This window comes from Trachurus trachurus (assembly GCF_905171665.1).
Source record: "Trachurus trachurus genome assembly, chromosome: 3".
In the NCBI taxonomy this organism is placed as follows: Eukaryota; Metazoa; Chordata; class Actinopteri; order Carangiformes; family Carangidae; genus Trachurus; species Trachurus trachurus.
Window position 1 is genome coordinate 15,235,880 of NC_139893.1, and position 27,979 is coordinate 15,263,858.

A 27,979-nucleotide genomic window follows, 5' to 3' on the forward strand; every position below is an offset into this window, starting at 1 on the left:
CTTTGGCTTCTTCCCACTCCTTTTGAACATAAATAAGTGTTAAGACTTGTCATTTTGTGTTGTTGTCTTGTACTTATTGACGTTCGTTTGTTGTTTTTATTCTGTTCTTTTTATTCCATGTTCAAATAAACTTTAATTCATTCATTATATTTACTCACACACCATAACTAAAATATGCATTGCCACTTCTGCCTCAAAAAAGAACGAGTACTCCTCCTAAAAACCCAGGGCTCCGGACTAACTGTTTTTTACTATGGGGACACACAGGTGGACTTGCAAAGCAAATATCACATTTCCTCACACACACATTGGTCTGCCACCTGTAATGGCAGATACCAGATTGAGTCACCACTTCCGCATTTCACAAGTGTAAAAAAAAAAAAAACCCAAAACAACCTACAAATTTGCCAAAGATAACTTTTGTCTAATCTTCTCTTGTGAGAGGCTTCACAGTCAAAAAAAAAAAAAAAAAAAATAGAAAAAAAGTTTGATTTAAAACCTAAGCAAACATATTCACAACACCACATTGGGAACAAAATGACTTTATTTTAAACAAAGTAATGTGCCAATATTTTCCACAAATACAGGCAGACAGTTAAGACAATCCATCTCTTTTCCAATCATACATTTCAAACAGGTCTCATTTCATTGGACATTCATGTTTTAAAAACACTAAACAGGCACCAGTTACAATGAGTACATTGTGACATAATGGAGTGGGGGGTGGCACTGAAATAAAATTGGCAGTCCATATAAAAGCTGTGATTATTAAAAAAAAAAAACTGACCTATTCTACTGCTTTAGACAGTCTATTTGTAATGTGCCAAACTTTCACCACTTTTCACCAGTGCAAGAGAAACACAAATAAGACACACATAAATCCAATTGGTTCTACAACAATGACAGTCTGCTTCAATTTAAATCACCTGAGATGAAATTAAATGCACATGCATGTCTTGCCATTTTTTTTGATTGACTTTGCTCTAAGAAAGTGAAGGAACAAGATCTTTAACAACTCAGTCACAAACATCACCTGCAGTTCAAACATGATAATTTGTGGTCAGGCACATTGTTGCTGTCATATTTCATCTGCTAATCCACCTTCAGGTGACGGTAGCTCTTGAGCTTTTTCAGTCTGCTGTAGAAAACCACATGCTGTGTGCTGGGCGATCAGTGGCCTTCAAACGTAAACTACTAAAAGCAGGAGTGTGTCGCCCTCTAGTGATGAATGGCCATTACTGCTACAAACCTAAAAGGGAAACAGAGAAACATCCGTGCCATTTAACACCTTGATGAGGATTTCATGCAGACAATAGCTTTTTAAACTATTTCATTTCCAATATGTCTTTTGTTTTCCTACCTTGGGGTTTACTTGGGAATACCCGCCACAATCTCAGACTCAATACCACAGTGATCCGACCCACGCAGGATTCTGAAATATCCTGAAAGACAAGAGACAATATATTCATGTTTTGACCATTGATTTATAAATGTAACTAACATGCATTACTTTCATGTTGTTTACGAAAATAAAAATTCATATCTCAGGAGCCATCAGACGTCTTTATGAAGGCAATTACATTATTTCTGACTCTGAAAGAAACTGAACTATGTGGTCATTTGAGAGTGCGGTGGTTTCATTAGATTACACGTCAGTATTTCTAATATATATATATATATATATGACTGACTGTTACTGTGAAAATGTTAGTTAAAAGAAAAGTAAACCATGTCTCTGCTCACCGTTTTCACCCCAGTCAGTGTTCCAGGAGTTGGCACAGAGCCAGTAGGGAACGCCGTCCTCCTCGCCCCAACCCAGGACCTTAATGGCGTGGCCTCCGACAGCAGACCCCGACACATGCTGATACACACCTAGAGACAAGGAAAAAAGAACAATGCAAAAACATATTTTAGAAGAGGGTCTTCAAGTGTGAGAGACATTTTTGCAGAATTACTGAGGAAAATCTGCAATCAGCGTTTTTTTTATCTGTGCTTCATGAGTTGTGAGTGTACAAGTATTCAGTATGATTTAAATGCATTTGTCTGACAACAGGGCATGTGTTCGTACCGGACTTGTACAGCAGAAAGTCTTCATAGACGGTAAAAGCTCCCTCTACTGGGCCGTTCTTGGAGATCTCAACCTGAATCTGCTTCTCATCTGCCTCCACGCTGTACGACGTTTTACCTGTAAGAGACGTAGAGTTAGGATCCTGTGCTGCCCGAGTGGATCAGTGTGAACGTGTGTACCATTGTTAGAGTTAGGTTCATGTTAGGACATAAACTGTTTCTCCTTATCAGATAGAAAATTATACATCAACTCCTAATACGCGACTGAGTTGTAAATACAGTGAGGTTCAAAGTGGTGTAAGACTCTATTCACTATGGTCTCATTTAGATAACTGGGTCTGTGTCTGTTTAATAGCAAATATCATTTTCTGTGGGGAAACAGAAAAACTTACAACAAGGACAAAATGGAGTCCTAAGGTTAGATTACATCTCTCCTTTAGTCACATGATTAAATGTTTTCCTTCTGCCTGCCCCTCTTACCATAGTGCTTGTCTGCTTTGTAGCTCGGTGAGTATCCAGCCTCACACGTCAAGACGCACTGAGGTGTGTCTCCACCCTCTCCAGTGCAGGGAGGTCGGCTACCATTGACGTGGTGTTCACAGGGTTCGATGGTGTAGGGCCGGCAGCCTGTCGCCACAAACATGGAGGCAGAATTTTAGACGTCACCCATACAGGTGTACACGCTGCTATAGAAGTGTCACAGGTGCAAAACTCACCAATGTGGGAGTTGTAGAGACCTCCAGAGACCAGTCCTTCGTTGGTCCAGAAGTCCCAGGCAGCTGAGGGGTAGCCACCATTACATCTACAAAAAGAGAAAAAACAGATAAACATAAATACACTAAATGCTTCTACTTCCAAATGTTGACACTTTACAACATTGGGGATGCACCAACTCAACCTTTCCCTCTCCCACTTCAGCGCTCCCTTTGCCTATATGTGATATCTGAACACGTCATCATGTGTAACCCACTGGAGTCACTCTTATTTAAAGTTACATTGAGCCTGGGGACTCGCTGTGACCCACTATGAATTAATGACTAAAACTACATTTTTATAATTACATTGATAAGAGAAATTTGTGAATTAGTTCTGTCATGGCCGACACTCATGCCACTTAATGAAGACAGCTTCGTCACATACAAAACTCCTGCCTACTGGATCCATCCTTTCCTATACATTGTCAGACTTGTATCTTCGTATCAGACGATTCACTGGGAGGTTTGTGTTGAACCAATCCATTCTTTCCTCACATTTGAGCACAACAAAGTAGCAAAAGTGCTCTCACAACCCCGTCCCTTACCCCATGCCACAGGTGTCACAGCAGGTCAGCAGGTCCTCAGCAGAGATCTCTACGCTGACTTTGCCGTTGCTGTGGATACACACACGGTCAGAGATGGCCTCTGCAGCACCAAAGGCCTGTGGGCAGGAAAACCAAAACAAAATCATTAAAAAACAAAACAGGGAAACAGTCTAGAAATGATTAAATGACAAGGCAGGATGACACAAGTACATATGTACCCAGCCAGAGATATCAGTATAAATTGTGTCATGTTCAGATTCTTCAGCCCTTCAAGCCCAATATCCCAGTTTCATACGATCACATTTTTCTATTTACCCAGCAGGATCCACAGGAGCCCTGGTCGCGGATCTCCTTCAGAGTGGGGCAGTCGGGCCACTGCTCCCTGGAGTCAAACTCTTTAGGCAGCTTCAGTTCTCCAGCATATTGAACCCTGCACAGAAAGCGGCATTATACAGTTAACTATTACTGTGCGTTACTATCGTAAAACATACTGCCATAAAGTATGTATAACGTCAATCTATGGATTAATCTGGAGAACGATTTATGAACTGTGGTGCCTGCTATGCTGTAGAGCTTTTTTTTTTGTTTATTTGCTGATAAAAGGAAATAGTAGAAGATTGCAGAGTTTTAAATAAAACCTGATTGTAATTGGGTAGGCAAAAATAAGCCAAGCTCCGGTCTAAATTTCTATTGCACACTTCGTTTACTTTATCGTTTTGTCACTTTTTCTTTGACCTTGTCTAGCTGCTGTATTTAGGTTGAGTTGTAATTTCTATTGTACAATGAGGTGCCATGTCAAGACTAAAAACCAACTAAACCAATTATTAGACAAAGGTGATAACAAGTCCTGCTCAGTTTAAAGTTTAAGTACTGAAACCACTGCAATTACTATAATTGACCTCAGTTATGTCTCATGCTCAACAACCGCTTGCGTGTACTGTGCACTGTAAATAATACTAACATGATTGGCAGTTTAGGTCCCTTCAACATCGTGCCACAGAGCGTCTGGACGTAACTGTAATCAACATTTCTGAAGTTGTGACCAGCCTGAAGGAGAGAGAGGAGATACAGTCAAACAGACGGTACGTATATCCACTGAGAGACGTCCGAGATAGAAGTAAGAAAATAATCTCACCCTCCATGTGGTGTTAATCTTATTGATGTAGTTGACCATCTCGTCGGACAGCGGGTGGAGACGCGGTCTGGCCAGGCTCGCCGACAAACTGGCAGCCAGTAGGAGGAAGGCTGCACCCCACATCTTGCCTGTGATAAAAGACGAGGGAGACATTAGTAAATTAGTTATTCATTATACAAACTCTGAACTATAGAGTTATGTCACAACACATAAATGACCTACTTCCTCTTTCTCACCAACACAGCCCCCCCATTTCTATTTCCAGCAAAATACAAGCATGAGAAATTTTAATGTCAGGCTGAACATCAGTCATTCCTCACATATTCTTCTGTAACCACACGAGAGTCCTTTCACAGTTGACTAGACCGTGTCGCTGCCGTCGCACATACAAGTGGAACATGTATACACAGTTTTCACAGACACAGCAGAAAAAAACCTCTTCCTCAGTCATGCTAGTCGGAGTGGTTTCCAGAGGTTAAACAGATGAGAGGGACTTAAGATACTTAATGTGCAGCGCAATTCATGGTACAAAACCATTCAGTGTTCATGTCACTGTAGCTAAACAGAGTTTCAGTTCCTGCTTTGATAAAAGCAGAAAGTATGTCCTCTGGTAACATGAGCTATATCTAACATTTCATTGAGTATGAGGTTTGATGGAGCTACATCAGAGAGAGATAAAGATCATTTCCATTAGACATCATAATGTAGCCTATTAATGTGACAGTGTGTCTTCTCTGGAAAAGCAGGATGCTCAACGTCAAGAAAAAATCAATACCGGGGCAGAGACTGAACTTCTTTATAAGCACAATGAGAAGATAAAAAAAACACAGCTTCAAACCTGACATGCCTGATAAAAAAGGCAACAGATCGATGAGGTTAATAATTCTTCAGGCCTGAGCAGCAGGACATGGGTTAACATAAAGCCTTGTGTCAGAAAGAGACACAACTCTCAAGTCTTTGACCAAATTATGTTAGCAAAAATAAGCTTGCAATCAATTAAAACTGAATCCAAACAGACCAATTCAGGAACTTAACAGGCTTATTGACCCGCTAGGCATGTTTTGACATATTCTCTCACGGACAAGAACAAGTCTGTTTAAGAGCTGGAGTATCTACATACTTGTCTGGGCAGGTGCTGTTTCTATAATGAAGAAAAGCAGAAGGCAATCCAATGGAGACACGTCAGGTGTGTCCCAGAAAGGGGAAAGAAAAAACCCCCAGTGAAACTGGTTTGATATCACATGACTGAGGTTGATGAAATTGCATGAGCATAAAGTACAAGCAGAAGGGGAAGAGAGAAAAGAAAATTTCACTCCAAACAGATGTCTTGAAGGGACATTTTCTTACAGCTTGTCATGTTGCAATCACTCATCCTCGTGTCTCCAAAATCTAAACCAGAATATTGCTTAACTTTCTTCAATAGCACATCATTTCATCATATATCAATCTGTGTCCTGTAAAGAAAAGGAGTTGTGAATTTCTTTGCCAAGTATTAAAGCACTTCCTCAACCTGTGGTTTACAGTTAGCCTACTGGGTGGCTGTAGACGGTGGTTCCTCTGGCTGCACCCTGGACAAAACCATACCAACTAATCACATTTAAGCCAAAGGATCTTCACCAGATAAGTATGAAAGAAACCAAGATTTTCTGTGGTACGTTTCTAGGGAAGTGGTTCAACCAAAAAACACAGTTTTTAAGCTGAAACAACGATTTGGGGAAGTGACCCATCTGCCTGCTGATCTGTCCTCAAGGAATCAGTCTCAAGTCAAGTGCTTTCAACACATCTGTGACACCAACAATCAAAAAGGCTGCATCAACAACTTGCTGAGTCATAGTGGTGAGGCCTTGTGTCATTACCGCTGACATCTCTCCATAATGTCAATTTCTCCATTTTAAAAAACAGATTGACAATGAGACACTTCTGATTTGAAACTTTGCAGGGGCTTGTGGAAGTTTTTTTCTGTGTGGGAGGTTTCCGATGAAGTCTGAACTAGCCGAGTCACCACAGTGACCTTCAAGCCCCCTGAACAACAACTTTTGATATAGAAAAGTACCAACTATTAACTGTAAGAGAGTTGCTGTTTCTTCAGATATAGGCTAGAGCTCAACTAGCCTACTCCATGTTCTTATCAGGACACCTGGAGTTTCTCATGTAAAAACCACAGCAATCAGGCTTATAGATAACACAGTGTAAACTGGTTTGCGCTCCCTCGGGTGATAGATAACATTAGTTTCCTCCTCCTTCCTTGTCAGTTAAGAGCATGCAAAGTGCTAGTTCATTTACTCAGTCGATTAAAAAAAAGACCAAAGTCTGTTTACCATCTACCTGCAAAGTGTGAAAAACTTCTTCCCGTTTCCCTCTGCTGTTGCTTTGCCAACTCTCTGCTGCAGACTGTGTTGCAACTTGGAGGCATCCAAACTATGCCACTAAGGGCTGGTGTGGCTGCAGGTTTTTATTTCAACCAAGCAGCAGCAGCAGCACACCAGACTTGACTCATTAAATCAACTGAACTCTAGTCTTCAAACAGTTGATTGATCAAACTGTGAGTTACTGATTGGTTGGAACAGAAAACCTGCAACATGCCCTTTGAGGAAGAGTTTGGACCATAGACTGCAAAAAGAAGGTTTGTACATGTAGCTATGCCTGGTAGCCTATGGTCATAACGTTAATCCATTTGCATACCAACCAATCTCAGTTTATCCAGCTTTGCGCCCTCTGTGCTTTGTACCAGACGTGTTTATGGCTGGCTATGAAACATTATACCCATTATATAGCCGTATACAAACATTACAAAACATCGACCCCTCTCTTTCTGTATGGCTGCCTTAACTTTCACTTTCCATTTCCTTGACTCCTCGGTATCACGTCCCTCCATAGACCATACTAATCTTAATTTACTTTGAATATCAAGTTATTTCCTTCATTCCAATCAGATGTCATTGATCATTTAGCCTATGTTATGTTCAAACAATTAATCAATCAGACAGGCAGACACGCCTGTAGATAAACAAAACAGCTCCACCTGTTCAAGAGCTGCTCACCTTTGACCGTTAAGCTACAAAAAAAAAAAGAGGAAAGGAGGTCAGTCGGTCAATAACAAGAGCTACGATTAAACTGCTCTCTTTCTTAGACTAACACGTTGTTTTAAAGCAAAAAAACATACATATTAAAAGCTTGTTGTTACCGTGTTGTGTGCTGGTTCGTGTAAACTGTAACAGAGTTAGCTCAGTGCTGCTAACTCACCGTGTAAACAAGCCCCAGCTGAAACTACAACGGTTGCTACAGAAACAAACCCCGCTTACCTGCAGCAGCTCGTTTATCAGCCGGTGGAGTGAACTTGTTGGTTGAATCTTCCCCTCTGTGAATGACGGACTGCGGGGTCACTGGACAACAACAACAAAGTGTGTGAATGTGAGACGAGACGATCCTGGAGCATTTATCCCAGAAACCACGTGAGGCAGCCAGTCAGTCACATGAAGGCGGCTCATGTGATCGGTGACGACACCAAACAATCAGCGATCAGCACCACCACGGCGGCTCCACCACCACCTCCCTTCCTCTTTTTATTTTATTTATCCCCGGTGAGTGTGGGTGTGTGGGTGTCTGACTGAACATTATTAAATCTGGTCAAAACCAGATCAGGATCACGTTTTAAACACAGTTTAGTGAGAGTTGAGACGGTTTTGGTGCGGTCAGTGGGACACAGTGGATCTGCACTATCCCAGTCTGACCGCTAGGTGCTGCTGAAGCTGCCCTTCAACACAAACATAGTGTATTTTGTGATACTGATTTATTCAATCTTAACATATTTTTTATTATCACTATTTGATGATAAGTGTTATCCACACGCAAAAACAACAATCAACTTTGTGTTTCACTTTAAAATGTCTATGACTCTGGTGGGTTCGTTCTGTGATCGAGCCACGACAGTGACCCCCTAATATGTTGCTCACTGCCACTTCATCTGAGTTGTTATTGTCTAAACTCTAAAGTAGCTACTTCATGAATGTTTTTTTTTTTTTTGCTATGTCTCTCAAGCACTCCACAACTCAGTCCCAACGACCACTTGTTATGACATGTGCTAAAAAGGCTATTTTCTTTTCTTTCTTTTTTTATCACTTAAGAAGTTTCAAGACAAGACAATAAATGTCCTGCTGAACAGACAAAGGTATACCCTGTTTAGCCTGGTGTAACTAGATAAATAGCCTGTAGATGATAGCCTACTCCTATGCTATTCAGTTAAAATGGGTAACAGTAGGCTATAACTCCCTCAGTGACATGTAGGCTACTGTAGCACACTACTGAGGACCTTTTATTAATGCATGCACAGCAGTGTATAAGTGTTTTGACTAATTTTAGTTTATCCGAGGCTTTCATTTCTTATTTTCTGCTATCTTGTGATCATGGACTGACAGTGACTTTGTGTCTCTCCTGCCGTGTCATGGATCACTGACCACAGAGAACATGCTGATTGTCCGGCTGTTTTCCCTTCCTTATGAAACTGTCATCTGACTTTTAAACTGATGAGACTGGAAAAATGCTGTGAGCACACAGCAAACAAACTTTAATCATTACTTTACCAAACATGTTGTGTAAAAGCAGATCCTCATTTTAAAGTAGAGAGTGATTAACCACTTCCTTATTTAATCAGTGACACAGATCACACTCTCCTTTCAACTGACTGGTTATTTCCACAGTAAATATAAATTTACTTTATTTTGAAAAATAATAATTCACAGCTGGATTACAACAGGGGAAAGTAGATGTGCCCTAGAGGCCTACAGTTTCATTGTGCAGCTAATGGTCTGTAGGAAATTTAGCTCTGTAACACTGAAATAAACATTACTCTGCTTAATTCTCAGTATCTCTTTGTAGTTTTCAACGTGAGCTTGATGGAAGTGTGTCCAAGTAAAAGTCAAATGTCTTGATTATTATATATTTTTTAATCTAGATTATTTCAGATAAAATTCTATAATAATTTTACTGTACAATGTCGAGAAGATGAGTTGGAGGACTGATGCTTAATGCCCTGGGACCCTCTGGCAGGTTAATCCATCTGTGTGATAATGTAAACAGCACATTTTGTCCACTGTGACATTGTACGATGGCTGTCATGGTGCTGTGCCTATACTCAAATTACAGTGGACTCATTACCTACTGTATCAATGACACTGTCATCATCATCTCTATTTACAAACATTACAAGGTTAATAATGAAGTTTGGATTAAGACTTAAAGGCCACCTTTGTTTAAAGCTCATAATATTGGCAAACACATCGATAGTAAATGAATGAAGGGTGATCGATTCACCACTCTGGGCTTTAATCATGATTAATGACTTTATTTTGTCACATCAATAGCACAGATAATGACACAGTACCACCACCCACAACTGCTCTGTGGAGATCCTTGTAGAGATGAGGCGATGCATGTTGAAAAGTGGAGGCCGCCCAGTGGCGAGGTGATGTTACACTCAAACACCAAACTAATTCCAGTCCGTCAATGAAAACTATCCTGACTCTAAACAAGTTCACATGTGAAACTTCAGCACAAAACCTTGATGTGCTGCACCGTGGCTCATCTCCTAACAGTAACTATGTGTGATCAAACACAAAAGAAGAAAATGTCACAAATTTAAAATGAAATCCAAGTATAAACACGAGCAAATATTTTTGATACACATTAGGTACACAAAGCAAAGCACAATGTACTAATATAAAGCAATACACATACATGAGAGAAGCTGTCGTTCTACAAGGCAAAGCGCTGATTGGTGATGATGAAGCAGTGGCATCAGTGCAGTCTAAAGCATGAGCGTAGATATTTTTCATCAGTGCACTAATATACATTTTATTAGCTGACTTATTGCTTTTGCATACACATACATTCAAGCATGTGCGTTTACTACTGTAATGTGTGCGTGTAGTTACAGGAAGTGCTCTCTTTCTCTAGGAGAATAAATACAACTCTGCTGCTCGTATGAACAAGTATCATGCAGTGCCGCAGTTCGACACAGGTTGTTTTGAAGCATATTTCTCTCTGTATTTTCCCAAAACCACCAATTTACAGTATAACCTCAAAGGACGGCACATGTTCTGTCAACTTCAAACATGAGCAGTTCAACCATTTAATTGCTTATTACAAACATAGACCTTACTCTATAGTTGTTTTGTTTAGAAACAAAGAAATAAAGTAAAATAACATAACATTGATACAAGAAAAACTGAAAAATTAATATGCAAATATAAATGGAAGACTGATATTAGTAAACACCAGTTAGGAATGATAATTCCTATAATGAAATAAATAAAGATAATACTAATCACAACATGACATACGTAATACTGCCACTGACCAAACTAGAAACCCATAGCAGCACATTTCTATCCTGGACATTCTCCTTCAACCAGATTCCCTCTGTCTGGTAGTTACATTATACATTATAATATACATTTTATACTGTAAAACAAAGGCTCAGACTATTTTCAGCCATACAGTGAACAATTTAACAAACCATTTCATCACTGTGGCAAAAAAAAAGAAAATTAAAATTAACTTCAACTCATGGAAATTCAGTTTTACTGAGGTAGGCGGTTCAACTGATGGAAAGACTAAAGAGCGACTTATATTTATGAACAACTGGTTACACATTTCTTTGAAGTCAATCAATAAAGCTCATTGGCCATTGTAATTTAAAAATAATATTCCTGACATTTCGAGGTGATCCATGAGTGTAATGTTGTGTAATGTAGCACTCTACAGAGACACAGTTTAACGCCAAAAACCAGTTTGATGCATCATGTTTACGCTGATGGATTGTCTACATGTGTGGAAGCTCTTTCTCATGTACCACAAAACTGATCACTTGCATTTTCCTCTATCTATAGGCACTCATATCACCACTTTAAATCAGCAGCTGGTTTCAGGCGTAGCATTCGCACGGCGATTACAATATAAACAGCTTGCAGTGAGCTCTCAATAAAACCAACCTGAGCAAATGGATATCAACATTAAAAGCAAATAAGACTAATGACTAGTGGAGCAGACACAACCAGACAGTAAGTGGGACACGAAGAAGAACTGAACCTAAAACATTTCAAACTGATCCTAAAACATTTAAAGCTCTCTGGGACCACAAGAAGAAAACGGATGTGTAGTGAAGTATCTTTTAATTTCCATCCCAGTACACACAGGACTGCTATCTGATTGTTAAGACAAAAATAAATCAACCAAAAAACTGGAGAAGGAAACATCTACTAACACTCCTTTAGTTTTCTGTACCACTTACAGTAATCTTTCCCTTTGATAAATTGCCGTGTTCATTTGTATTGTAGACTCTCATGCTACAATAACTTAAGCTGTACCTTTTTTTTTTTGCTTTAAAGTGCTGACTGACATGACTGCAGTTACAATAAGCAAAGGAAATATACAATATAATAATTTAGAAACTGTTTTCCCTTCAAACCTTTGCTTCTCATCATTTGTTACTCTGATAGTTTCATTAAAACACATACCGACACGTCAATGAACAGATTTTAACTATATCCACAGACTGTAAATTCGGACCTGTCTCTGTCTTTGTCTGTGTGTGTGACAGTAGTGTGTCTGTGTTAACACCAACCACATAGTGAACGGTAAATACGGTGAGAAACCGAATGGCTGGATGAACACGTGGCTGCCTGGAAACTGGGCAAGATGCTCAACGTCATCTCAACATCGTCTAAAGGTTTTGTAGAAAATAATGATAAGCATTCTCAAGCAACATCAGTGACTCTGGATATATATATACTGGGGATTGCGTTATGCATACATTGGTTCAATATGTTATAAGAAACCATTGGTCTTATTGTATCTGACTAATCTCTCTTTTCTTTTCTTTTCTTAAAAAAAGCCTTGTTTTGGTGAGTGGTGTCACAAGCAGCCAGCATGTGTAACTATTGTAAACTGTTTAATTGCCTTCATTTAGAGTTCAAGTTCAAGTTAGATGAGATACAGCTAGCGACTCATTATCTTCACATGATTGATGATTCACATGATTGTTTAGGCTTTTTATTTTATTTTAGGCACAAACCCTTATTTTAATTATTTGATTTGTTTGCTTTTGAATTTTATCACAGGCAAAGTCAGCTGAGTGCACTGATTGAACAAGCCAGGGACTAAACTGCTCTTGGTTTTCTAAATTTAGTTTCTAATTATTAAAAATTGCTCCACATGTATTAGCACCTGTGAAATTCTGTAAGTGGCGTCTTTTAATGACCGACCCAGATTCCAACCTCTGTGGATACTAATTTATATAGTAGCTATTATATATAGTTTTTTCAGCAACTACTTATAATTAACCGAAAAACTACTTTTTTCCCTTGTAAAGTGGAGTTTGTCACTGTAAACTGCTCTAATGTTTTGCATAGAAAGCAGACAGCCACATGCCCCCTAATACAAAGGAACTTGCCAGATGCTTTTTTTTCTTCTTTTTTTTTTTAAACCTGTCTGCAAGGAGCACCACATATTCATCCCTTCTCCATGCAGCCGCCTCAAACAACCAGGAGCTATGATTTGTGTACAGCTGACCGCCTAAAACGCTGCTAAATGCTGGAGCTGGGACGATCTCAAAAGTCAGGGGTGCCACTTTTAACATATTGAACATGTTTTGCCGCCCGGTTATCTGCAATTTTAACTTTGGACCTGCACATCAGGAGAAAAAAATGAAAAAAAGTATCCTGTATGTTCTTTCTCAATTGATTCAATGAACTGAATAAGCCACTAATTCCCCACCGGGTTAGTTAAAGCATGGAGTCAGGTGTATCCTCAACTGTTTAACTGAAAAAGCCATTTCCCACCCTGGATTTCCCTCGGCCCTCACCCCCCATCCTCCTTACACTGCCCTCTCTCTGCTGTCCACAAACTGGACGATCTGTTTGCGAGCGTGGGAGATGACGGGAGTGAGTGGAACGACTGGAGTAGGGCTGGGCGTAGTAGCTCCAGGAGTCGCTGCACCGGGGGTCGAAGCAGCCGGTGTTGTAGCTGCAGGTGTCGAGCCTGCGGTCGATGAACCAGCAGGTGTAGAAGCAGAAATCACAGGCGTCAGAGATCTGGGGGTCCCGCCGGGGGTGTTGCCGGGTGTCGGAGTGGCAGGGATCACAACCACAGGAGCCAGGCCCGGGCTCTCAGCTCCCGGCCGAGGCTCGATCCGCGGAGTGGACGTGATGAAACGAGCCTCCCTGATCCGGTAGGGGCTTCGGTAGCTGGAGATGGGCGACAGCTCGGACCCCCAGCCCAGGTAGCTGCCGCTGGAGGGCGACTGTGCGTCTGCGCTGAAGTACAGCGTGGTGCTCGACTCTCCGGGCATCTTCTTCTCTGGCGAACCGATCAGGAGAGGGGAACGCCGCTCCGGTGACCAGCCGGGAGTCTTGATGTCCAGGGAGCCAACGGAGGACGAAACCTCGGTCAGGGAGGCGGCGTTGCTGTCGATGTGTCGGAGGCTGCCTGGTTGCCGTGGAGACGAGGGTGTGGGTGAGCCGTACGCCGCACTCTGAAACTCGTCATCACCTTTGGAAATGAATTCACATAGACTGTGATACGAAGTAAAGCATGTTCAAATGCATAAATATTTACCAAGTGTGTCTTTTTACATATGAAGCAACATGGAGTGAATATACCTGGTCACTTTAAAGATTATTTTAGACCAATTTCAGAGGTTCACTCCAATTCAACTTGACAGGCATTATATCATCTTCATAAATGTCTTAAGGTGCAATACTGTGGAATAGATATTCCCATCTAGGAAATAAATGTACATCAATAAAATGTTTCAAAAGGTGTTTAAAGAAACATGTATTTCTCTGAATTTTGTTTCAATTTCTTATGGGAAGAGGCTTTACATAAGCATGAGTTTTTCACTGTATCTTGTATGTCTTTGTGTGTATCTTGTTTTTTCTTTGCTTTGGTGCAAAATAAATTAAAACTTAAAAAATAAATAAATAAATAAAACTAAAATAATGGTTTGATCAACTCCTCACCAAGTGTGTGCACCGCTGTGTTAGAAATGTTGTTTGGTATTTATCGGGACTCTAACCTTTCTCCTCGGACGGATGGGCACTGGAGGAATCTTCTTCTGCCGTCTCTTCAGGAATCGACTCCTGGACCGGGATGATCTCCGGGAACCGTCTAATGTCGTGGATTGTTGTTGGAGGAGTTTTTCTCACTGGTCGGGCCACTGCGCTGGTCAGCGGTGGCTTTGGTGGGGGGAGCACCTCTGTCTCCTATAGGGGACAGGACAAACAGCTGAGCCTCAGACTGCAGACAGACAGACAAACTGAAAATGTTCTGCACAGACAAGACAAATGAAATGCTGAACTAAACTTGCCTGTGGAGCCTGGGTCACTTGTGGTGGAGCTGGTTGAGGAGTTGGATATGAGATCTGAGGAACTTGTGGCTGAACAGGTGGAATCTGACACAAATAAGAATGAGACACTTGTTTATATAAACATAGGAGAGCTAACACTGCGGCTGCATGATAGTGACGGTTGGTTTACAAGTAAGAAGGACACATATAATACAAGTCAGTGATGCAACAAACCCGAGGCATGTAAGGTTCATCTGGGGAGTGAACTTCTTCAGACAGACCCATCAGTCCAGCCAAACCCCCCTCGCCATACGATGACCAGATCTTTGTTACGTCCCCCGTCTTCATGGCCAAGCGAATCAGCAGCCAGTGGTGATGCTTCCAGCCCTCCCATTGGATTGGCAGGTCCATGAGAGTCCCACCTCCTGATAGATAGATAGATAGATAGATAGATAGATAGATAGATAGATAGATAGATAGATAGATAGATAGATAGATAGATAGATAGATAGATAGATAGATAGATAGATAGATAGATAGATAGATAGATAGATAGATAGATCCATATCACAATAAAAACACAATAAAAAAGAGACAGAGTAAGAATAAGAAAGAAAAATTCTACAAAGTACAGAATAGAACATTGAACATTGAATAGTGGGGGAATGCCCCACTATTCAATGTAGGCCTACATACAAACATGCTCTGAAATGACTCACAGTCTGGATGAGAATCTGACAGAACTGCGTACAGGATTAACCAGAACAGCAATTACCGGTAGGTCATTTTCTGATTCAGACGCCCTACACATAAATCTATGCATCAGATTGCGCAGAACAGCAGAACAGGTGGGTACCCCGACACTGACAAACATATGGCTTGCGCTGGAGCTTCTTGAGGCTCTCAGCAGTAGCCTCATGCTGTCATTATAAGCCACTATGAGCTTTCTTATACTACCTTGTTTATAGCGACACCACAGGTGGGCAGTGTACAAAAGTGTGCAATACGCTTTAAAAAGTGAGATCTTTACAGATACAGAGCACATACTAAACTTATGACACAGATAGATAGATAGATAGATAGATAGATAGATAGATAGATAGATAGATAGATAGATAGATAGATAGATAGATAGATAGATAGATAGATAGATAGATAGATAGATAGATAGATAGATATTGACTCACCAGACAGTGTTGCATGGCGATTGAAAGTGGGTGTGACTTTCTCCTCCAATGACAGTGCAGATCCTCGCTCCATGCAGGCTCCGCCTATCCCTCTGTGGCGAATACTCTGGAAGATCTCAAAGGACTTCGGGTGGAGGAAACGATAGTACAGCACCAATGCTATCACACCTGGAGAGAGAGGAGAACAGGCGAAGAGCAGAGAGACACGAGGACGACTTGTGGTGATGAAAGTGTGCAAGTCAGAAGTTCAGTTTAATACAGTACGTGGTTGTTTTTGTCTGACCAATGAGGAAGCTGCAGAACACGGCTGCTGGGATGCCGACAGTATCCCAGGACACCATGGTAAACAACCAGGAGGAGGCCAGGAGTAGGAAAGCGTTCTCCAGGAACATTGCCTCAAGAAAAAAAACAGAAACAAATGGTTAATGCTCACAAATCTTTAAACCCTTATTTATCTCACACTGAGCTATGACGGCTCAATTCAAGTCATCACACAACAGACCAAATATTTTCTGGTTTTATTCAAGTAAGACCTGATCACAAACCCAGTCGTACCAGGTAGAATCCGGCCATGCGGTATCTGGATTGACCCCATTTCACATTGAGGAAGAAGAAGATGTGAATGGCTCCCAGCACCAGGTTGAATAGTCTCCATCGACTCGTTGATCGTATGATGTCAGTCTGCTGAGACACCATCCAGAAAGTTGCACCCAGCCAGTGCACACCTGACACACACACACACATACACATACTTAAAATAAACCTCCAACCTCTAACACAAACATAGATACACTAATTCAGAGAAGAATAGTTTGCTGTTTGACAAAACTTCAACAACTTGCCGATGACTCCGAGGATCCACTGTTTGAAGATGCGTGTGAAGAGCATGAGGACGGCGAACCTGGATCCCAACATACCGACCTGCACAGAGAAAACAAACACCAACAAACACTTTCATTACAAATAAAATGAACAGGCCTAAATAGACACAGTTCATTCTACCAACACTGTTACTGTTATATCGAGGGTGCACTTTGTACATATCGTTCTTCTGAAGTTTGTTTAAATGTGCTCACCCTCCACAGGAGTCGACAGAGAATGGCAGCGGGGGTCATTTGTAAGTGCCCTGGTCTGATGAGTGAACAGCCTCTGGCATAGAGGACTAAGGCCCAGGCCAGAGACAGCAAACACACCACAAAACACACCGAGGCTGGGAGGCAGAGGCGCAGAGTAAAGAGAGAGAGAAGGTGAAAGTGTGGGAAGTGTTAATACCTTGATATATTCTAATTCATATTATATCTAATATATATTTACTTGACATTAGATACAATGCTTCTGCAGATGCATTATTGGAAATAGATTTCAGGAAAATTGAAAAGAATCACTGCACTGCACCACTTGGGGGCAGCAGAACAAACTGTAAACAAAATATCTCATATTATGAACTAAAAATAATGTACTCATTTAGTATATACAGATCAATTGGACACATATGTAAATAACACTTCATAACACTTTGTCAGTTGAGTCTGAACCAAAACAGTAACAACTGGACCAGGCAATTAAACACTGATCTGACTGACAGACACTGTTTTACACCAGTGTCTCGCTTTACCTGGGGATTTGATTCCTATATCAGTGCAGATGAGCACATACGTGTGCAGCAGCGTCTCAGGGAGGGTGACCACCAAGGCCTCAAACAGACGCAGGGCAGATACGTCCGCCTGCTGCATGATCTCACCATACACATCCTCATCTGGCAGACGCATGCACTCCCACAGTCTATTAAGGCCAGACAAGAAGGAGACGGGGAGGAAGATGGAGAGAGGGAGAGAGAAGAGAGAGAAAAGAAGAGAGAGTCCAGTATTACTGCTGGTTTCAGAATTATTGATCATTGACTAATTAAAGCAGATCTGGTCCTTAACACAGTCTTGACCGATCTCTAGTGATGGGCAAATGAAGCATTGAAGCACTTGAGTCAGTTGTTTTCGAAAATGCATTCATTACTCAAAGCTTCAGTGACCTCTTCTGGCGAAGTGCAAGGTTGCAGTGAAAAATAGGCAGTCTAGTGGGTGGACTGGACGGTTTTACTGTAATTGTGCACACACACTCACTCACACACACCTGCACACACACCTCAATGAGCAGTGTTGGTGAAACTACTTTTGTAGAAAACACCTTTTGTTCTGAAGCGTCTTTGCTTTGATCACCCCTGGATTTAAAGTATCTTTGATTTAAAAAGGTTTTGATGCGCACACACACTAAGACTGAATGTTGTATTTACAAATAAAGACTGATGAATGTTTGTTTTGTGTTACTGAGGAGAGTGCTGGGAAAATATTGCACTCAAAGATTTTTATTGAGGTACATTACGCTATTTCTCAAAGAATTTTTGGACTGAGCTGGTTTCTTTTTTGCTCACAAATTCTCCACACCGGCTTGCAAGGAACAGATGATGCTGGCGTGCATAAAAATCGTTTTGCTATTTGAAAGGGATGAGGGTACACATTTCGACGATCTCCATCACACACACACATGGTCGACTCACCTTTTGAAGATACCCAGGTGCAGTATATGTGTCCAGGTGAGAGACTTCCTACGGATACGTCCATCTGACAAGTACCACAGGTAACTGAGCCACTGTGGACCCCAACCTTGGAAATATAGAAGATGATAAAAAATGAATATCAATCAGTCCATCAATCCATTTAGCGTAGTAGCTGTCTATTGATCGGTTGGGTTGTTGCTCCTGGTGTTGTCTCACCTGGCAGCAGGAACAACGCAGTGAAGCCGGCGAGGTGGGCATAGCAATAGTTGTGACCAATCCATAGATAGTACACAAAGCAGTAGATCACTAAGGAAAGACACACACAGAGGCACAAACCAGCCAAAAACACATTAAAAATTATAACTAAATCATAAAAATCTGACTACATGTACAAATAATATAATGTACAGTTGTGATACTTTGTTATTTCACTTCAGTATTTCAATTCACTGCTACTGTACTCTAATTACAGTTATTGGGCTGCTACAGCTGCTAAGTTACTAAGCTGTTGCACACACACACACACATCTCATCATTGCTTTGTAAAATATATTAAACGACCCAACAACACACACTAGACAGTAAATAAACAAAATATATTTTATTGGGACAAAATTAAGAAGTTCTTTATGTTAATACGAGTGGCCAAATAGTAGTCAAATGGTACAATTTGACTACACAACATTTTTTAAAGACTTTTCCTTGTGATGATGGAGTAGCTATATAAAATCTATTATTTCAAACGTCAGATGTACATGACAGGCTGTCAGTACTTTTCATGACACTGCTCATATTGTAGACTTTGTTTACATCATGAGTAACCTCCAGCAGCATCTTAATGTTTGTGTTGTGGGTGTCCACTGCTTCAGATGACCTCTGTTCAGCTCATCATCTCCATCTAAGGTTTTCCGACAACAGACAGCTGATGCCTCCTCTCCCACACTCTCCTCTGCACTCTGAGGCTCTGCAGCTCTGCCTCCCTCCCTCCATCGTCCTGTACATGTAATCTGAGCTGGTTTTAGCTGCTAAGCAGGCGGGCTGTCCGGGGCAGACTGGGCCCCATCCATCCCGGGGTACGCCCATCGCCTCGTCCATTCATGCACCTCCAAAAAAAAAGGGCGCTGGAATATGACAACAGGGCTTCGCTTTGTTTCTGTCCAGAAACAGATTTCACTCAGAGGCGGAACCGATGCAGCTGCTTAAAAGATGGCAAACTGCTATGAGTCTGCAGTTTTGCGACAAACTGGATTTCATAACTGCAGGGGTGTAAAAACAGGGAAGAGACGCACTAGTGCTATAACTGCAGAGGCTGTTCTCACTCTTTTATCAATGACAACACAGCAGTGAGAATAAATGTCCAACTTTATATGTTGTGTTACTGCAGCATCTCATCTAAAACATGGGAGCATCTCCACCAGCCCTCACACACACACACACACACACACACACACACTGAAGTCTGCATCCGTGCACTGTGGCCAAAAAGGCACGATCTCACACACACGCACGCGCGCCAATAAAGTCTCACAACACACATCAGGTATGTGCACGGGCACATACCATCACATTTCAACGCATAGATTGTGTTTTAACGTGTGTATGTGCGTGTTTTTGTATCTCTGTGTGTGTGGGTGAATGTGTATGTGTATGTGTATGTGTGTGTGCGTGTGTGTGTGTCCCAGGTAGGACTCACGCGCCGTCCTCTCTGCAACGATGAGAAATGCGGTAAAGACGAAGACGCAAACTTGGCAGCAGGGCATGCAGGCGCCTCCATTACTGGGAGTCGCCGAGTAGTCCCTCATAGCGGCCGTGCACCGTCTCCCAAATGTGTTTCTACAGCGGGTTACAGCCGAGTGTCTGATGTCTTGATGCTGTTGTTCTGGTACCGGGCGGCGGGAGTCGGTCCAGCTGCGGCAGCCCGCTCTCTCAGCTCCGTGTCCCGGTCCCAGCGTCACCGCCCGTCCCGTTAAAGCGATAGATACACACTGGTGGTGATGGAGGTGAGACACCGCACAGGAAGACACATCAGTTGTAGGTGTAGTGTTGACTTTTTCTTTATCAAGTCAGGATTGGTTATATTTTAGCTACCAACTAGTTTTGTTTTGCCTAGAATTTTCTTCTTTTATTTCCTCCTCTAAAATCAGAGTAGCTGATTAGTATGAACTTTATTTGGGCCAAAAATAGGCTATAACTTTATGTTGTAAAAAAAAAAAAAAGAAAAAAAAAAGTAGTTTATACAATTTTCACTTATTTTAATAAATGTGTGCATAATTCTAACAATTATTGCATGATTTCTTATTTTTCGACAACATATGTGCTTGTAATGGGAGTTGTGGAGGACCGGTGATGTCAAAGGGAAAGTAGGCTAATGAGGCATTTCTTTAATTTCTTATTGTAAGTAGAGTGACCAGGTGTCCTGCTTTGTCTGCAAAGTATTTTCATCCCTTGTCCTATCTTACATCACACTTCCTGTCAATACTTAGGAATAATGACACAAAATACAATTCTTTGTAATCCCAGAAAATACTTTTCACATAGGCCTACATTCATCACCACACCACATAGTATTACCTGTCTGTGGGATTTGAACACATTCCTCCCAGTCCAAAGGCTACTACCCAAAGAGCTACTGTATCCACTTGGATGTGCTGAGCCCTCAGATCCACACATCACATCACATCACATCACATCACATCACATCACATCGCATCGCATCACATCACACCTAATCTTTACTAATAATAACACAAAATACAGCAAATCATTTTTTATTTTTTTTTTACATCAAGGACCAAATTAGACCACGGACCCCCATTGGACAAAGTTTTGAAACAAAGAAATATATTTGTTTTGAGACTGAATAACATTACTTTTTTAGTCAATGTACGGTCAAATTAGGGCCAGTGGCGTGAATTTTTGGAAAACTTTTGAGAAATTTCTGGAAAAAAGTGGTAAAATTGCGAGAGAAAGTTGAGGACCCCCTTGAACCTTCTCAAGGACCCCTGAAGGTCCCCAGACCCTACTTTGAGAACCACTGCAAACAGTAACAACAGTAACAACTGCAAACAGTAACACACTTGGGATTCAAACCTCAAGCCTCCACATCCACAGTCACTGAGTTCCCACTGAGTTACCCAGCTGGTTGTGTTGGACCCTCCGGCCCACCATACTATTATCTTTATCTTATATGACACCTCATCATCATGCTTACTGATAATGTCAAATCTTGTTGACTCAGGCACATTTTAGCTATGCCTGGGATTCAAACCCAGATTCAAAGCCTCCCAATGCAAAGTCTGTGAATGTGTTGATCAGTGACTTCTCTGACTCTCCACACTCACACAAACACACACATCGTGTCAGTGGGCAGAGAGAGGTAGACGATCATGTGTCCGTTTAGTTCTGTCTGTACAGTGTCTGATTCCCTGATTTTAAGGTCATGGGTTCGATTCCCACGTCTGCTGGCTCTGCTCCTGGCTCCCCTCTCTCCACTCGTTTCTGGTAACCAGATTTATGTTGAGGCGATCTCTGTTCTTTCAGCTGGGACCATGCAGTTACCTGTTTGTGTTACATGTTTAAAAGAAGGCAGGGTGTTATTGCTTGGAAAATAAAATGTATTTCATGAATATTGGCAGCTTGTTTCATTTTGTCATAACATGTTTTGTGGCTTTGTTTTGATGCTGATATGGCATCAGTATGACTACTGATCAGGGTTATATGGAATAGTTTAATCATAGAGAGATTAGGCTACTGGACTGGGTTCTTGTGGGCCCTGCTGGGATGTGGGCTCCTACAACGGTCATCACCTTTCTCTCCTTTGCAACGACCCTGGTTAGCGTTAGCGTTATGTTTGAAGTTAAGTTGCATGTAAATAATTTGGTGTTGTTGCAGGGGTTGACATGAGCACTTCATGGACACCAGGGGGAGCCTCAACACAGCTTTATAGACAAGTTTGTGTTTGCAGAGATCTGCCTGGCTTTGTTCCAGCTGATAATGTGTGGGGAAATTACACATTTTGACACATTTCCTCAAAGTGACCGTGAAATGCTTAATAAATATGTCTCTATTGATATATAGCAACCAAACAGACAGTATCTGTGTTATATCTGTGCTAAAGGTTCCCATTATTGTCAGTTTGTTTCCCTCTGTGGGTCGCCTCCTCTTTATATTCACCTCTCTGCGAACACTCAGTGCTGGTGCTCCCTGTCCCCTGAGGCTTGAAGGTTGATTTATCCTCAAACCCTCAAACCTATACAGGTCAAGGTTTATGCAGCAACTTCATTGTCTGGACACAGGTCTTTCTGTTTTCTAATCTAAATGACAAAACAACCCAAGATGCTCGAAAACTGTTGAAGAAATGAAAAACACCATACGATTTTAATAGGGGACTTTACTTGATAATATGTACAGAACACAGCGCACATAAAATCCTAAAATAAAAGTTTATTAATCTTTTTTTTTCAGCTCATTGCCACAGGGGCAGAGCAGAGCAGATACAACCTCCAACCAGGCTGAAGGCAGCTTCTCCTTTATGATGCCTGTCATCTATAATAAGCTCCAACCAGTTAGTTTGCATTCATCAGTTTATTCAGGGCTGAAAAGTTGCAGCAGTAAAAGCACCAGTATGTGTTTCTCCATCGTGTCATGGAGCTACAGTCGGTTTCTCTCCCCTTCTGTTAGTAAACCATTCAAAGAGGCTCAGCTCTTGATTTAAAACAAATACAGGTTGAGATGAGAAACACCACAGTGTCACAAACATTTGAATCCGCACTCTCGTCATGACAAGCCGCAGAGCTGCAGCCTCCTTGTCCTTCTTCTGTCCTCGCTCCATGTTTCTGAAAAGCACCTGTTTTAAAAATGTGAAAAGTTATAAAATTCCTTTTAATTTTATGGCACCAGTTGCACATCGCAGGATATTTGGGAGTGTCCACTTTCAGTTTGAGTCCACATCTAACCAAATGATGACAGTAATCCTGCCCTGAATCCATCCTCTGTAGGTCCTGTTGTGTCTTTTTCTTCCAAACACTTGAGTGTCGTCCTGCATCAGAGGCCTGAGCCATCACAGCTTGCATGTTTTCCTTGTTGTTTACTCAGTAGAGGAGACTGTCAGGTGTAGTTTGATGTGTAAGCGTCTCTTTGGTGCAGTACAGAGTAGACAGTGCTCCCAGATCAGGGTTTTTTTTTTTTAAATGTTCATTTCATCCAACGTTTTCTTTTTTTCTTCTATTTCATCTATTCATGTGTTTCACCCATCATCCTGTCTGTTTGACTGCGTATGTGTCAGTAATATCTGTTGAGGCTCTGAGTCACCGTGCTGATGTCTGGCTGTCCGTTCATCCAGATCTCTCTCAGAATCCGTTCCCGCTCTTCTAGCCGCTGGGCTCGGTCCAGCTCTGATGACACACACACACACACACACACACACACACACACACACACACACACACACACACACACACACACAAACACACACAAAACATTAAAATGGCTATTTCAAAGTATGAGTGTGTCTGACAGTCCTGACAGAGGTGAACAGGCAGAATACATGAATGTGTTTAAAGATGCACTGACATACAGTAACCTATATAGGAACTTAAAATTAAAATGGTTTATTTCAGTTTTACAGGTTCTTTTTTCTTTTTTTTGCTTTAAAGGAGCATTATCGCAAATACAGCAGTAATAGCATAAAATAAGCTGACATATGCAAAAGATGGGTCGGGGGGAGCCATAAGTAAATTTACAAAAAAAATCGCCAACAGTATAGTGTCCGTGGGGCAAATGCAGCATTTGTCTTTGTTATGATCCAAGCCGGCCCGGCGCTTGCTGCGTTAAAATGCACTCGGAACTCGCAAATCCGACCTCCGAACCGGACAAATATGCAACAGTAAGTAATGTAGCAGTGTGTTAGGCTGCTTACAGTCACTGAATCGCTGGTAGAACACTTTGTCTCCACGTCCCTGTGTCTTTCTTCAGCTGTCCTCTCAGCGTTATTAAGGAGGAGGACGTTTCAGTTGTTGTTGTCCTTGTTGTGGTTGTGCGCGACGTAGAGCTGCCGCTTCCACTAGCGAGTTTTCTTTTTCCCGCGATTGCACGTTCATTCGGCCTGGTGAGGGAGGAGGAGGGGGGGCGGGGGGGACTAAACGAGGCTGCTCTCTCTCTCTGACAGCTGCCCACTTGTTTATATCTGATAAGCTCCGCCTGGCTCCATCTAGTGGCCGAATTTTGCGATAATACTCCTTTAATTAAAAATAAATGTAGCCTATTCATTAAATCCTGACCAACATGCAACACAGGCAGTGAATCCAGATGTTGAATATGGCAGTCTTTGATCAGTGAGTAAATTTAGTAGCAGCTACTAAAGCAAATTTGTGTCATCAAACATTAGTCTCACTGTGATTCACACTGTTTTAAAAGGTGCATATCACACAAATCACATAAAAAAAACAACACAACATCTTTAAAATATTTTGGTAACACTTTATTTGATGCCTATCTCTGTAGCGCATTATAACCATACTTATAATCAGTTATAATGCAGTTATAGCACTGTATAACTATTATAAACACTCATAAATGATCATAATGTATCTTTATAACAATAATCATAACACACTATAAAGCATTTTATCATGACTTATAAGGTCAGGTATTAGAAAACATTATAATTGTTAGTAACTCGCTGACAATGCCCACAGTATTATAATAGGCTACTTGATCTTATAAGCCATTATAAAATGCTCTATGATGTGTTATGCTTATTGTTATAAACCCTTATGATAATTTATCAGTGTTTATAATGATAGTTATACACGTTTATAAGCCAATTTACAACACATTCTACATATAATGCATTATCGATGTGGGCATTGTCAACAAGTTAGGCTACTGTAACAATTATAACGTATTATAATACCTGACCTTATAAGTCATGATAAAATGCTTTATAGTGTGTTATGATAAAGCATTATGATAATTTATGAGTGTTTATATCTATAGTTATACAGTGTTATAACTGCATTATAACTCATTAAAGTATGGTTATAATGGATTATAGAGATAGGCGTCAAATAAAGTGTTGCCAATCTTTCCATTTGTGCCACCACGTGTCTTTTATGTGTGATTGCTGCTGACATGGATCATGGTCTTGAAGTGTGTCATGAGTTCAGTGTGTGTACCCTCGGCTGATGTGAACATGCTGGCGTGCAGCAGAGCTCTCTCGAAGCGCCTGCGTCGTCGCGCCGACAGCTCGGACGTATCATCCCACTCCTCCGACTCGCTGTCCCCGGCAGGCCCGGCGCCTCCGACCGCAACAACAGCGGTGCTGTCCGGATTACTGTCGGCGAGCTGACGGTGAGGACAGCCGTGGTGGCGAAGGCGGCGCTGAAGCCTGCTCCTGTGGCGATGCTGAGGGTTGTTAGTGTTTCCGTATCTGCAGTCGGCTCGACAGTGGATCTGGAAGACGATGGCGCACAGTGTGACAAGGAGGCCGACGCACACACCACCCAGAAACACCAGGGCTGTCCGCTCCGGTTGGTCTGGGAGAGGAGGAGGAACAGGAGAGGGTGAATAAAAAGTTTAGCTAACACTTTACTTGAGGCCTATCTCTATAACACATTATAACCAAACTTAAAATTACTTATAATGCAGTTATAGCACTGTATAACCATAGTTATAAACACTTATCACAATGCTTTATAACAATAATCATAACACACTATAAAGCATTTTTATCATGACTTATAAGGTCAGGTATATAGGTTATAATTGTTAGTAACTGGCTGACAATGCCCACATTTATAATGCATTATAAATATAGTTATAATGTGCTATAATTGGCTTATAAACGTGTATAACTACCATTATAAACACTCATTAATTATCATAAGGCTTTATAACAATAAGCATAAGACATCATAGAGCATTTTATAATGGCTTATAAGGTCTTAGTATTATAATAGAGTTATAATGCTCTATAATGTGTTATACTTATTGTTATAAAGTCTTATGTGATTTATTTATTTAGTGTTTATAATGATAGTTACCGTATACACGTTTATAAGCCAATTATAACACATTATAACTATATTTATAATGCATTATAAATGTGGGCATTGTCAGCCAGTTACTAACAATTATAACGTATTATAATACCTGACCGTTATAAGTCAAGATAAAATGCTTTATAGTGTGTTATGATTATTGTTATAAAGCATTATGATCATTTATGAGTGTTTATAACTATAGTTATACACTGTTATAACTGCATATACCTCATTATAAGTATGGTTATAATGTTTTGGCGTCAAGTAAAGTGTTACCAAAGTGTACAATGATTCAATGAATATATCCTCATCCTCAGTGCCCAGGCCTGTCTCTTTCTCTGATCTTTCCATGTCAACCCTCAGCTGTCCACCAGTGTGTCACATGCTCTGCATCTGTCCCATCTCACCTGTTTTCCTTTGAGTCAGTACCGACAACCATCTGCTACCTGTTTACTTCTCTCACTGCCAGAGACCTGTTGACCTGTTGCTAATCTATTTATTATTTATTGCTTTTCCCCTCTATTGCTTTCTTGTCCACATATTGAATTGACAAAATCACATACACATAGACGCTTTATATACTTTGGGTGCCAGGCCGCTGCATTGCACACATCCATTAAAATACATCATAATACATAAAACATATCAGTAGGAACACATGGCAATCTCAATATACTGTACCAACCCATGATCCAAATGTAGCCTAGTTACAAAACAACAAATATTAGGTTTTTTCTCTTATTTGAAATTTAGACTGAACATAACTTCGATCTCTTCATGTCCTAAACTGATTTTCAGGCTGTGAGTGTAATTGGAGGACAGTTTGTTTTCCCATAGGCCTCAGCTGGGTAATTTAGGGAGTTCATAGGATCCTAAGGAAAAGGTTGAACTACAGTGTAAATGTCACTCCTTTACTTCTTAAAACAGTTGCACTGATTTCATTTCACCAACCTGCGATGAAGGTGTAAGCTGCCAGTATGTTGCTGAGCAGTGCCATCTCCTGGGACACCACCGTCACCTCCATACTCGGGCTTCCCGTCGTTGGAGCGCTCATGGTTTCACAGTGACTTGAACTTATTGGACTCTGTGTTTCATTCTGTAGCAGAGGTCGTGACCCCCTACCGGTTTGAAGGGAAGAGATGAGAAGACATGACGGCAGGGTAAAAAGACAGAGAAAGGAGGGGAAAGGTCAAACAGTAAAGGCAGAAACATTGTCATTTATTTATATAGACAGAATCTATGACATAACGCTACGCACTTATCTTCTACTTGTAGGTTTCCACCCAAAACATAACAATAAACCCCAAAATAACAAAACGACACTTAGTTATGAGTATCTTTGTATTCATTCAGACTTT

The 27,979-nt window shown here is 41.1% G+C and overlaps 3 protein-coding genes across 3 annotated transcripts; all 3 read right to left on the reverse strand.

Moving 5' to 3' along the window:
- Positions 1–526: 526 nt before the first annotated feature.
- ctsba (cathepsin Ba) lies at positions 527–7,992 on the reverse strand. The gene is made up of 11 exons (XM_084001419.1): positions 7,805–7,992; positions 4,503–4,630; positions 4,329–4,414; positions 3,683–3,797; positions 3,368–3,483; positions 2,784–2,869; positions 2,548–2,694; positions 2,069–2,185; positions 1,744–1,872; positions 1,361–1,442; positions 527–1,249 (listed from the first exon to the last, which is right to left on the reverse strand). The coding sequence occupies exons 2-10, from the start codon at positions 4,623–4,625 to the stop codon at positions 1,369–1,371; spliced, it is 993 nt and encodes a 330-aa protein (XP_083857545.1). The 5' UTR covers positions 4,626–4,630; positions 7,805–7,992; the 3' UTR covers positions 527–1,249; positions 1,361–1,368.
- A 5,382-nt stretch (positions 7,993–13,374) lies between these two features.
- Positions 13,375–20,381, reverse strand: xkr5b (XK related 5b; the record flags this gene model as incomplete). Its single annotated transcript, XM_083996146.1, has 13 exons — positions 13,375–14,048; positions 14,575–14,761; positions 14,866–14,949; positions 15,079–15,269; positions 16,032–16,199; positions 16,315–16,426; positions 16,587–16,756; positions 16,874–16,952; positions 17,108–17,241; positions 17,647–17,813; positions 18,580–18,685; positions 18,796–18,885; positions 20,273–20,381. The coding sequence occupies 13 exons, from the start codon at positions 20,379–20,381 to the stop codon at positions 13,375–13,377; spliced, it is 2,271 nt and encodes a 756-aa protein (XP_083852272.1).
- Positions 20,382–23,859: 3,478 nt separating this feature from the next.
- On the reverse strand, positions 23,860–27,703 carry eva1ab (eva-1 homolog A, regulator of programmed cell death b; the record flags this gene model as incomplete). Its single annotated transcript, XM_084001735.1, has 3 exons — positions 27,573–27,703; positions 25,755–26,114; positions 23,860–23,972 (listed from the first exon to the last, which is right to left on the reverse strand). Exons 1-3 carry the CDS (start codon positions 27,673–27,675, stop codon positions 23,860–23,862), a joined length of 576 nt encoding a protein of 191 aa, XP_083857861.1. The 5' UTR covers positions 27,676–27,703.
- Positions 27,704–27,979: the final 276 nt, after the last annotated feature.

Bases quoted from the DNA above. Each gene is read 5' to 3' on its own strand.
- ctsba (XM_084001419.1), bottom strand. From the start codon at position 4,625: ATGTGGGGTGCAGCCTTCCTCCTACTGGCTGCCAGTTTGTCGGCGAGC. The intron at 2,695-2,783 runs GTGAGTTTTGCA...TTGTGGCGACAG, and splicing joins TCTCTACAACTCCCACATTG to GCTGCCGGCCCTACACCATC. The intron at 1,443-1,743 runs GTGAGCAGAGAC...CTTGTCTTTCAG, and splicing joins CACTGACTGGGGTGAAAACG to GATATTTCAGAATCCTGCGT.